Genomic DNA, 13,439 nt, shown 5'->3' with positions numbered 1-13,439 from the left:
CTTAGGAACCCGTCAGTAATATCACAGATCGGTCATTGCCGTTTCAGAAATGTTCAAAAGCAGTGTTTGTGTTGGTAAGATGTAAAACTAGTCACAAACCTAGAGCTGGCTTAGATCCACAAAAAGCAGTGAGCAGTAATTAGATGTTAACCAGCTTGCCCTGGTGGAAAATGAACGGTGCAGCTTCCTCGGGGTCTGGAGTTAGGAGAAAATAGAAGGCACTCCAAGTTTGCTTGCTGCAGTTCTGAGATATTTTCTGGGGTGATAAAACCAGCAGAACTGTAGATTTGTTTTATGAAGGCTCAAGCTCTGTGAAAGCCACTGTCAGTTAGCAAATAGTGTACAAAAACATAGAAAGCTCTTTTGCTGTGCAAGAAATGTGTACATACTAGGATTAACTGATAAGGATTATTGGGGAAACCGTCTTTACAAGACAGTTCGCCACCAGGAAAGAAAGGATATTGCCGAAATCTGTAGAGGGCTTAAGGAAAAATAGTAACTAAGGGCATGGAAGATTTTTCATGGGAATATGGCTATGTGCAAAAAAGCATCTTGTTATAGACCCTGGTGAATACATAAAGCAAAATCTAAAGCTCTTGTTCACTTCGTCAGCGGTGAGGCAAAAGCCACCCTAAGCAGGGGCTGCAAAACAGAACGTGACAACATGTGGAAAGGCAAAAGGGTAACAGAGTGACTCATCAGCAAAGGAAATTTTCTGAGGTTTAAGAATGCAATTCTTAAAAACCACCGATTATACATTCCTATCTACCACAAAATCTAAGAATGTGAGCAGCTGTAGATACAAATTCATCCCTTGTTATCCTTGCATTTCTCATCTCCCTCTGCTCCTTCTCCTCTGCCAAACTTTACGCTGTAAGCTTCTTAATGACAAAGGACCTGTAATTTTCTGTTGTTGTTTTTGCTATAAAAGCTTTGCTATACACTGACAGCAATGCATTAAATTGACATGGCTGGCTATGATATTCATATACGTGAAACTCAATGTGGTGTAGTGGCTAAAGTGTCGGACTGGGAGTCGGGAGATCCGGGTTCTAGTCCCCACATGGCCATGGAAACCCACTGGGTGACTTTGGGCCAGTCACAGACTCTCAGCCCAACCTACCTCACAGGGTTGTTGTTGTGAGGATGAAATGGAGGGGAAGAAGATAATGTACGCCGCTTTGGGTTCCTTGGAGGAAAGAAGGCGGGATATAAATGCAATAAATAAATAAATAAAACCAAGAGGCTGGACAAGGCTGTAGGGAAACTGTGATAAGGATGTTGTTTTGAGCAAAAAAACCTCCAAACTTCCAGGAATTCCAACTTCCATTAAAAAAAGTTGGCTAGAACATGCTGGCTAGTACATGCTGGGAATTGTAGGTTTTTTTCTTCTTCTGTCTAGATATGCATAGCACTAGGCCTTAAATTAGATTTCCAGTAACCAGGGATGTTTAGGTTAGACTGAGAGAAAGCGATTAATCCAAGTGAACTTCACAGCTGAGCGGGGATCTCAACCAAGGCTCCGTTCAACCCTTTAACTGCCACCTCATATAAGCACTCATAATAAATTATGTAAAATAAAGGAATGTATGCATGTTTCTCAATTTACATAATGCATACAGATTTCATACATGTAGCTTTTCTGAGCATAGGATTTTGATTGCCCGATTTCATTTTCATTTTATTTTTTTAGTATGGAGTTCACATCACCCTGGGTCAGGCCTCAGATTGAAAACCAATTATCCTTTTCAAAATAAATGCATTTAGTAGGGTTTTGCTCTTTCATGTAACAGTTTGTAGAATATAGCTATAGGAAACTTCCTACAGGATAAAACCGCCACGTAAGTCAGTGTGCAAATTCCAGCTTTAGTCCTATACTCACAAACTATAGGCATGTTAGGAGTTAACAGTAGATGTATCTTAGACAAAATTCCTCCTCTATTTCCTAATATGCTCAGCACCATTCCCCTGTAGTCTTTCAGTAATAGATTATATAGATATATAAAATAGGTAGTTAGGGTCCGCATTCAGTGTGCATTGGATTTACTGCAGATTGGATTTTTAAAGGTATGTTATTGTTAATAACACATTACACACAGATGTACAAAAACATGCTTCTTTAGTTTTTACCCAAAGTAGGAAGAAGTATTGCTCCAATAAAAAATGTTTATGATTTTATGAGTGGTAATCTGCCCTGGACACCCTTTGTAAGGCAAAACAGTGAAGTGTAACCTGGGTAGGAATTATTGCTGGTTTATACATGAGCCTTCCCCCACCTGGTGCTGTAAGGATGTTTTAGACTACATCTCCCAGAATTCCCGACCACTGGCCATGCTGGCTGGGGCTGATGGGATTTGAAGCCCAAAACATCTGGACAGCACCAGGTTGAGGAAGAAGTCTGACTAACATGTAAGCCTTCAAACAATACAATTTTACAGATTTTGAGTGCACGGGAATAAATCTCTGCTAAGCTGAAATACATGTTTCTTAAAGTAACCCTAGATACAAGGTAAACCAAGCTTCTCCAAAATGGTACCCAGGGAGCTGCCCACCCCACCCCGTTGGCCCATGGGTGTCATCATGTCAACCATATGCACATCAAACAGTGTCCAGTATTTTATGGTATTTGTATTTAATGTTGTTCCCCACCTCAATCTAGAGGGAGAGGCAGGCAATAAATTATTATTATTATTATTATTATTATTATTATTATTATTATTATTATTATTATTATTATGCTCTCCACTTCCTGCCCCTCTTTAAAGATTTTTTTTTAAAAAATAAAACCTTGGAAAAATCTTAGGACAATCTTCTTTCTCTCCCCGTCTAGCCTCTAGCCCTGCTCTTTCCTCTCTACTGCTCTGCATTGCTATTTCCCCCTCCCGCCCAGCTTCTAGCCTCACTGTTTCTCTCCCCCCTCAACCTATTTAGCTCACTTTTATCTAGCCAGACCCCTACACCAGCCATTATGTGAGTAGCCGCATCCTCTGTGGGAGCCATTTTGTGGTGGTGCCCACAGTAGTTTCTCAAATTCCCAAATGTGCCCACAGGTCCTAAAAGGTTAGGCAGCCCTGATGTAAATGGTCTAGGCGGAGAAACCTCAAGGATCACAACAGAGGAATGGCCTTTGGCATGCATTACCTTTTTGTCTCTGCTTCCAGTAATGAAATACGTGCTATCAGGGGTCCAGGCACAGGACCAAATGATGCGGCTGTGCATAGCTGTGTTTTGGTCTGTACATGCGAAGAGGCTGAAAGCTGGTTCTGGAATGACATGTACAAGCAGAATCATGTCCTTCCTGATTGCAACAGACAGGAAGGCTCTCAGAAAATGACACAGTAGAGGGTTAAAGAGAAGTGATGAGTAGAGGAGGGATGGCAATTGATGGCCCATGGATTACATGCAGCTGGCCATCCCAGTTCCTTGTGTCCTCCCTCGTCCTCCTGTTCTTCTGACCTGACAGGCACCCCAAAGTATCATTGCAGAGGGCAGTAGTGTAGAGGCTAAGAGACTGAGCTGAAAGTAAGGATGTCCCTAGTTTAAAATCACCTCTGATATGAACACACTTCTGACATGAATCATAGAATAGTAGAGTTGGAAGGGGCCTATAAGGCCATCGAGTCCAACACCTCGCTCAGTGCAGGAATCCACCCTGGTCCAGTTCGCATGACATGGCAGGCTCACATGGCAGGTGCCATTTTGAATATGCAACCCCCTAATGGGACTGTAACATGTCATATCCAAGGGTTAAACAACCTTCACATAACCCTACATCAAACCGAGGGTTATGTAAGTGCTTTTTAACCCTTGCATAACACAACTGATCGCTGGGTTTCAACGCTGCAATCTGATTCAGAGTTGCATATTTAAAATCTTAGAGGTTAGCCACTATCTTTCTGCCTCAGTGACCCATCTGCATTATTATTGTTATTGTTGTTGTTTATTAAATTTATATCATGCCTTTTTTCCTCCAGGGAACCCAAGGCGGCGTACATAATCCTCTTCCTCTCCATGTTATCCTCACAACAACCACCCTGTGAGGTAGGTTGGGCTGAGAGTCTGTGAGTGGCCCAAAGTCACCTAGTGGGTTTCCATGGCCAAGTGGGGACTAGAACCCAGATCTCCTGACTCCCAGTCCAACACCTTAGCCACTACACCACACTGGCTCAATATGCAATTAATTCTGACCTATCTTACAAAGTTGTAAAGATACAATATACTCTTTAATCCTATTCATGTCTACTGAGAAGTCCCATTGATCTCAATGGGCTTTACTCCCAGGTAAGTGTGAATAGGATCGCAGCTTAGCTGCTATATAAATGTGTATTATTATGAGGCCTACATCAGGCCCAGGAGAGTGGCCATGAATTCATTTTCAGTTCATTTTTTGTATGCTTCATTTAGACTGATAACCTGGAATCCCAACTGCTTCCAACAGACTAAAAATCAAGTCTGGTGAAATTGAAATCTTTAAGAATGTTGACAGGTCAACCATTTCCATGCTCACACTCAGCCAATATTTGCACCTGAAGTCTATTGGATGTTGTCCAAAATATCACAGCAGGGCATAACTGGAGGCGTGGGACGGTGGGCATTTTTTCCACAGGACACACCTGTGCCAGCAGTGATGCTAACCACGTAGCTTACATAGCTGCAGAGGGGGCATATCCATTCCTTCAAGCTATGTGAATGAAAGGCCTTCCTATCTCTCCTCTCTCATCTCACACTATTGCCCCGCTCGTGCTCTTCGCTCCTCTGATGCCATGTTTCTCGCCTGCCCAAGGGCCTCTACTTCCCTTGCTCGGCTCCGTCCATTTTCTTCTGCTGCCCCTTACGCCTGGAACGCTCTTCCAGAACATTTGAGAACTACAAGTTCAATCGCAGCTTTTAAAGCTCAACTAAAAACTTTTCTTTTTCCTAAAGCTTTTAAAACTTGATGTTGTGCAGACTCTATACTGTTAGTTTTACCCTACCCTGTGCCTGCTTACCCTACCCTGTGCCTGTTTGCATTCTCTTCCCCTCCTTATTGTTTTACTATGATTTTATTAGATTGTAAGCCTATGCGGCAGAGTCTTGCTATTTACTGTTTTACTCTGTACAGCACCATGTACATTGATTGTGCTATATAAATAAATAACAACAACAACAACAACAACAACAACAACAACAACAATAATAATAATAATAATAATAATAAGTGTGCAATCCTATGGATGTTTAGACAGAAAAATGCTGCCTGGGTAATGCTGTGAGTTGTAGGATTTTTTCTGTCTAAACTGAGATAGGATTGTGCCCTATGCCTCCTGTACATATGGCCTTTAGCGCTCATCTCAAAATTATAAATGTAAATAGCATCTAGATATGCCCTATTTACTTTAGGAATTCCATTTATAAAGGAGGTGAAGTTCTAAGAAGGAACTGAAACACAGTCACCAAATGGGTATTTATATATTCATTTCTAAGACACAAAAAGCCACAACATTACATTTTCAACTACTGACACCAACGCCTGTATCTTACGTGATTCTGATGAGCTGATATTGTTACATTTCCAAAGCGACCATTTCCTGTCTCTGGAAACGGCTAACAAGAATTTATCGTTGGGGGAAAAGGCAATCTGTGTCACCGTCAGATTGTGGAAAGATAAGCTCTGTAGCTGCTTCCAGGTTGTGGCGCTCCACAAAATAATGTCTGCATGTTCTTTTTTAGAAGCCTGTAAAATAGGCAGCAAAAGAACTGAGAATGAGCAAAACAGACTTGAGAAAGAGCAACAAGAACCCTCAGGTAACAACAACACCAGTCTGGGGGTGGGGTAGTGAGAATCCATCTTTCTCTGATGAGAAAGCATTCTCCTGTCAAGCATCTTGACTTGATGCTCTATGCTTAAACTCCTTTCTTTATTAACTACCACGTTCCAGCTCATCAGGAATTACAACATATTCGGAAGGGAGCAGAGAAATTTCAGGACAAGAGCCCTTGTCCGCATCTTGACTTCTCTTCTCCATTTGGGACAGCTCAGAAATTTCATATGGAGAAGACATTTTCTCTTTTTTAAGAAAGGCATGCTCTAAGGAACAACTCTTGGAATGCTTTTTTAAAAGTGTTTTTCTTATTGCAATACGACTATTGCATTTCTGTATATTTTCTGCGCTCTTGCAGCCTATCTTGTAACCGTGTAAATACTGTTTGATATTCTGAAGGAAATAAAATTTTTACAAAGACTACATCGCAAGCCTCTGATTTTTATCTGTCACATACGTGCTGGACCACAGTAACAGGCTGCACTTCCTCCTTAGGAGAACTGACGTCACGTAGTTAGCTGAGAACTTAGTGTTATCTAAATACCAGGCGTATACATCTCTTTTATAGAGGCGAACATGATATTTTGTTCCCTTCCTTCTTATACACCAGGGCTGGGACACAGGATTGGTCCCAGGGGACAGGCTGCCCACCTCCCAGATCAATCCGGAGGGCCAGATAATTTTTTGTATTCCTCTTTCATCCATAATATGAGCCATACCAATTTACTCTCCTCATAATATTTCGGAATATTTGGCACTTCCAACACTTCTTTCTCCCAAGGATTCATTTGCTGTTTGTTTCCTCATATCAGCTTTGATTCTGCCCCAAATCATTCTGACCCATTCTATATTCTGATATTTTACAAGGTACGTTTTGAAACAGAAAACTTAAACTCTGGGAAAATAGACATTTTTAATAGCACTCATTCTTCCCTTAAGAACTACTAATATTTTTGATGGGTTTGGGCTTCAAGAGGTTTGCGTTCTGCCTATGCTGGTACAATATATCACTTTGCATTAAAGTGGCCAGGTTAGCCATAGCCTTAGGGAACATAATTTTCACTTTGTTCAACAGCCAATGTCACATTTACAAATGATAATACATCTGTGCACTCTTTCCTCACATGACTTTTTTAAAAAACATGCATCTCAATGATATATGTAAGATACATAACTTCATCTTCTTCTTTTTATATGAACAATGCCTCAAGATGAAGTCAACTTCCCAAGGCACGAAGACTCTCAGTACTAGTTGCTGGGGAGCAGGAACAGGAGAGAGGGCAGGCCTTCCTGCCAGGGGGCTTCCCCAATGCATGTGGGAAACAAGATGGCAGACTAGTAGACCTTCGGTCTGATCCAACAAGACTCTGCTAATGTTCTTAAGGCCATCCAGCATACTTAAGCCCCACCTCCCAAGTTTATGATCCTAATTTTGGAGCCAGCATTTTGTTAAATAACCTTGACTTTTTCTTACCTTACATGCTGAGGCAATCACACTTTTTGCATTATTGCAGGCAACGCAAAAAATTTCATAGCCATGGCCATATCTAAAATAACAAAGAAAATTAGGCAGTAAGGTGACTTCTAATACTGGACCCATAAACTATTAATTAAATCAAAGTTTTTCACCAATTTTAACCATCAAAGAATCTTTTCTGCCCGTCTGAGGAACCCCATGCACTTGACTTTTGCCACTGAACCCCTGCACATTTCTTTGAATGCATGCTCATTTTATGCAGACCGAAACATGCAGGGGTACTTTTTGGAATAAAACTATATTTGTCCACATCCTGAGACTTCATCTCTTTATTCCCATTGGACCCTATGTAACTACCTTACAGTTGTGCATTCTAAGGCAAGATTGGTCACAGTGGGCAAGGTGTTTATCAGGGACATTTGTCTGTCAACATAGTTATTCTCATTGAGAAATTGCTGATAAAAACCCAAAAACTCCACAGGGTTCCTCGGAGCAGAGTTTGAAAGCAACTGCACTATGGACACATGCCACACTCAATTAATTAGTTCACAAAGGTGATGTGAAATCATGATATAAAATACATATACAATGTTTCCCAAACTGCTGTCCTCTAGCTGTATTGAACTATAATTCCCATAATCCCCAGCCATCGCTGACTATAACTAGGCTGGCTGAGGTGATGGAATTTGTAGTCCAACACATTTGGAGAGCCAGGTTGGGGAAGGCCAGTATATATACATAACCCCTCCACCTACTGACTTTAGCTCGAAAATGCAGATATACTCTATTGCAATGTTTCCATGGTTTTATGGTTGTTAGGAACGTGTCACTTCACCTTGTTCAGTTCCTTTTGCTACCTCATACAGCAGCCTTCATGATATGCTTTTATTGCTTTGCTTTTTAGCAATATTCAACGGTCCCAACATTATACCTTAACTCTGCACTTTTAGTTCTAGTCCCCAAATTAGTTTTTTGCTATTGAACTTGTGTATATTTTTCAAAGTGTCAGATACTAATCCTCCAGTTCCAGGCAAGCTATGTCTGAACTGATCACATGTACGGGACTCTTAAAATGAGTCCAAGGGCCACAAGTTGACCATCTTGACTTTAGGTGAGCATCCTGTGGCCCTCAGACTAATAGAAACAGGTTGAATACCAGTCAGTTGGGCAGATGAATCACCCACTAACTGCATCTGTTTGCTTGTTTGGAAGAACTTCACTGTAGTTCTTAATCTGCAGATAGCAGAAAGCTATGTTTAATTGCCAAATCCTGGATTATTTTGCTCCTTTTCATGGAAAAGGAGGAACAAAGTGGCAGGAAAGGTAATGCATATGAGTGCATACTACACATATTCTGACTTATTAAGCCAGGATTGCAAGCTTAGTGTAAACCGTGTCAATGAATACGTACTGTACAACATCAGTCAAACCGAAAGGTTTCAAAGTCATATAAAAATATATTCAGGCAATGATGCCTAGGATATATTTGAGCATGCTAAAATTAGTATGCTAAGTTTCCAGTGCCTTTATTTTTTTCTTTAAAAATAAGCAGTGTAAGGGAAGTGCATGCTATTTGTCATACCTTAAAATATTGAATATTCCAATAAAAATAATTTCTAAGTAAAGCTTTGAATAGAATATTTAAGCTGCATTAAGGATCTTTGTTGACTTTTTCTCCTAATCAAATATTTCTGTTCAAATAGTTTTGGCTTAAGAAAAGTCATTTCACATAGATGGCATGTAAAATTAAGATGCCCTACTTTTTGGTTTGTTTACTAAATATACAGTCAAATAAACATGCTAAATCAGATCCCAGTTGACTTAAGGCATAAAAAATATTCTGGAATATCCACATCACTGTTCACTGCTTGCAGCATCAAGCAAGTATTCCATGTGTGAATAAGTCATAACAGACAGAGCTTTCATATCACCCATTGCCAACACAATACTTTTCAATGGCAACAGTTCACATACGTATGTGGCTAGGAGCCATGAAGTGTTGAGCAAATCATACCAAGTAATGTACACACACGTGTCGACCAGTTGTTATTCACACTGCAGTTAACAAGTAAGAACCTAACATCTGGTATTATCAGATGTACATGCTATGCAGCTGTAACAGGTTCCGAAAACATAAAACAGACATCTGAATATAGGCATTAGACACTGCTGCACATACATTGCAACCAACTCTCTGTAGAGAAAATGAGTTATAAGATTTATTTTAGTTGCTTGAAAGTCCATACTTCCCAAAATGTAATCTTCGTATTTAGACACTTCTGTAGAACTCCTACGCACCATTATCTCCTCAAATATTTATAAAATTAAAATTCTGAAATCTGATGCTGAGGCTACAATATTCTATACAGAAAAGTAATTGCCAAATGGTTTATTTTTAGCAAGCCAATTCCTAACAGTTTTTCCTGCTGCTATGGAAACATTAAGCCGACATTTTAAATGATTTCACATTGCTTCTTTCATGATTAATACCACACAAATACAATTGGGAAACAACAATATTTTCTTATTGCCTGTCAAAATACAACGCTTACTACTTCTGAAGAAAAAAATGCAATAAAACGCAGAGTCTTGAGGAAAGATAAGTAAACCAATCATCAGGTAGATACCTCACCTGTCTCTAGAAGAGAACCAGCTTAGAGATGCCCTGTTTATTGCTTACAAAAGTGTAGCTGCCATCACTTTCTCTTTGAAACCACCTAGGTCTGGTCAGGAAAAGGAAAACCAGCCTGGCGGTATAAGAGACGAACCAAGAGGGAAACACTCTCAGAGGCCCAGTTTGCACTGCCACAGGGTGGAAATAAGCCACAGTGGCTTCTCCCCCCGCCCCACAATCCCATGTGCCATTCACGTGCCAGAGGGATTTTCATAATTACCCTCAGCAACAAGCCACCCTGGATAGGTTCATAGAGTATGACAAGCTACGCATGAAAATCCTGTCCTGGCACACAACTGGCATGTGTGCAAAGGGGAATAAGCCACCATGGGTTATTTCCTCCTCTATGATCATGCGAACCCAGTCAGTAACTCCTGCCTTGCTCAAGTTGCAACTTCCCCAGCATCTCACTTTACCACTTTTATAACACAGATGAGTGAACTTGTGTAGGACAGGTCTTGCGTTAGAATGCACCAGCTACTTCCACCAATTTCCAATTCATGTACATTTATTAACGAGTTAAGACAGAGAGAGGTACAGAAAAGTTGCTTTTAAAGAAAACAAATAATAAACACTGATGCTTACTTAACAGATATCCTAAAATAGTTACACCAACTCACATACCAGAGAAACCCTTGCGGGTGAAACCTAGGCTCCAATGGTGAAAGGGGTAAGGCAGAGGGCCGTCAAAGAATGGAGACAAACCAAACCCTGGCAATTTTTATTGGGTGACACCCAGGGGGGGTGTGGAAAACAGGCTCCAATCATACAGGATTCTGATTGTACCAGGTTTCTCACATAAGCATTGACTGCAATACTTAAGACCTTGGTGAAGTTATGAAAATGGCTTTCTTCTCAGACTCTCTTTGTAGAATGATGAAAAAACTCTTCCTCCATCTTGTCTAATTTGGGAGGGTTATGGCTCTTCAGCCAGAGATGAAGGAAAGGGGTGGAGCAAATAATTTCCATTATGAGGGCACAGCAAATATTTTCAATTACTTACATACAGGAAGCTTTTCCGATACAGAAAGGCACATGGAGCTGTCAAACAACTATGTACAGCAAAAGCCAGTGTGGTATAGTGGCTAGAGTGTTGGGCTGGGAGCCGGGAGATCAGGGTTCTAGTCCCCATGGAAGCTCAATGGGTGACTTTGGGCCAGTCACGGACTCTCAGCCCAACCTACCTCACAGGGTGGTTGTGGTAAGGATAAAGTGGATTGGAGGAGGATTATGTACGCTGCCTTGGGTTCCTTGGAGGAAAAAAGGTGTGATATAAATGCAATAAATAAATAAATGCGCCTTCGGAGGACCTCGAAGAGGTCAGAAAGGGGGCATTCAGGGGGGGAGGGAAGAGTCTATGATATTAAAAATCCTATGGCCTCTCCAGACCCAGCCGCATGCCTCCCCTAGACAGGCCCACCTAGAGGAAAAAGCAAAATAAAAATAAAAATCGCAGAGCAGCAAAAATCCTCTCTGTTGCTCCTCTTGCCCTGTCAGCAGTGGCCCCGTAGGGTACTGGATACTCAGAAAACTATTAACAGGGGCACAACCCACAGGATTGCACCCTACATTGTGTTTTATGAGGCTGAAATTACTTCCTAGCAAAGAAGACTCCAATAAGGCTTAACACACCCAGATGGGTTAACGCATCCAGACAGTGGGCAGAGTAATGGCTGAGAAGTTTACTGAATGAACCCCAAGCTGTGGTGAGGATAAAATGGAACAAACTCATATATGCTCCCCTGAGTTCCTTTTACAAAATGTGAGATACAAATTAAGTTGGGGTTTTTTTAAACTACATGCATCCATATGCGCCTAACTTAGCCCAAAACAATCCCAAATTTAATGAGGCAATGACCAACTTGTGGGAAGACGGCTTAAAAATGAAACCATTAAAACAGCTTCCAGCTCCTTTCATTTGTTTCTAAATCTATAAACAAAGTAACTTACAGTTTTTGGGTTTCAGGCCATAGTGTGTTCTGCAAGAGATGATCTTCTGTGGGAGGTTCTGGAATAAATAATTTGTTTTAGAATGGGATTTTTTTCATACCACTTTTCCCTCCTTTTAACTATTTTCTCAAATATCACTTCTAAAAACCTTGTTCCAGAACTATACACAACATTTTTACATGTTGCATACCTGTAAGACTACACGGCTGAAAGTAATTTTCACGATACTGAGTGGAAGCATTGCTAAGTTTTTCCTCCTCTTCAGCTGTCTGAGCTGCCGTATCTCCAGCTGTAAAAGACATTGTTTTGAAAGTCAGCAAATAAGCAAGGTATGAAAGATAAAATAACCAATACTAAGTAGAAAGAAACTATTACAGTGTATATAGAAAAAGTATCTTAAAGAAGACTGGTCCACCCAATTCACTTTGGATAGAAAGGATAGTAAATGTTACAGCGCAAGATAAACTATTTGGGCCTCATAATACAAACCAAGGCAGGACCTGGAAAGCGGTTAACTCTCACAATAGGGAAGAATGGGAGAAGCTGGTATACTAGCACGGTCTAGATCTCATGCCACATCTCAGACCCATCTATCCACTCTAAAAAGTGGCCAAAGGGTGAGAGGTGCAATGTGAGTGAGACAAGTTCAACACATTCAAAACGATGTGAGGAACATGCCTCCAGCATCAACAGAACATACAATTATTGAAACTATTGATTGACTCAAATGATTAAATTCTAATAACCAATATTATATGTTGGTTAACATTGTAATTATAACCTGGATGATTGTTATCCTAGTAACTCTCTTTTTTGTAGCACTTTTGCTGGCTAGTGGCAAGCTCGCGGTGGGTATGTTATTGTCTCATCTGTTTGCGAATGGCCCATGCAGCTAATATGCAACAAAGTTTATTATTATTATTACTGCATTAGAAAAAAATCAGAATGCATTGTATAAACACGCAAATAAGAGATAGCTCCCAATATTTCGTCACACTGCAGTGTAACCAGGAAAGAAAACAGATCACAGAATAGCTTCCGATGACGCAAGGCTATGCAGATAGGAGTCAGCTCAATTTGCAAAGCTGAGGTCAGAAAGGGCCTCAGATTCCACTCCAATGATGTCCACCAAGTGTACCCTGTTTCCGATGGATAAATTCTAAATGAAGTGTTACACTTCGGGGACATTGCTGTGGTTAGGCTGTGCGGTCCACCCTTCCCTCAGGAATCTCATAAGGAAATTATTTGTGTTGCCACACAGAGCATGCAGAGATCCACACAAACACACACGCACAACCCAGAGATACACAACACACACACAGGATCTTTGCAACAGACATGCGCTACCCTGCACACATTTATACACACCCCAACTATAGTCATGGCTGCTTTGCTAGTCATATTTAACGTTAGCCTTGTGTCATTTCTTAGATTTCTTTCTTTATAATAGTTTTAATATATTAACATTCCTAAGTAGGAATGTTAATATATTCATATAAATTTCTTATGGTCATTTTTTTTTGCTCTCTAGAGTCAC

At 40.6% G+C, this 13,439-nt stretch overlaps 1 protein-coding gene across 1 annotated transcript in view; it reads right to left on the bottom strand.

The window, feature by feature from the left end:
* ELP2 (elongator acetyltransferase complex subunit 2) overlaps nt 1-13,439 on the bottom strand; it is a 51,784-nt gene that overhangs the window by 12,600 nt on the left and 25,745 nt on the right. Inside the window, exons 15-19 of the mRNA XM_063130220.1 lie at nt 12,093-12,191; nt 11,903-11,960; nt 7,276-7,348; nt 5,521-5,713; nt 3,142-3,263 (exon numbers count right to left, since the gene is read on the bottom strand). Of these exons, the coding sequence (XP_062986290.1) occupies nt 3,142-3,263; nt 5,521-5,713; nt 7,276-7,348; nt 11,903-11,960; nt 12,093-12,191 (545 nt within the window). The remainder of the gene's footprint in view (nt 1-3,141; nt 3,264-5,520; nt 5,714-7,275; nt 7,349-11,902; nt 11,961-12,092; nt 12,192-13,439) is intronic.

The sequence above is a fragment of the Elgaria multicarinata genome, chromosome 7 (assembly GCF_023053635.1).
Source record: "Elgaria multicarinata webbii isolate HBS135686 ecotype San Diego chromosome 7, rElgMul1.1.pri, whole genome shotgun sequence".
Lineage (NCBI taxonomy): Eukaryota > Metazoa > Chordata > Lepidosauria > Squamata > Anguidae > Elgaria > Elgaria multicarinata.
Note: the sequence above shows the minus strand (reverse complement) of the source record. Positions and strands in the feature narration are given on the sequence as shown.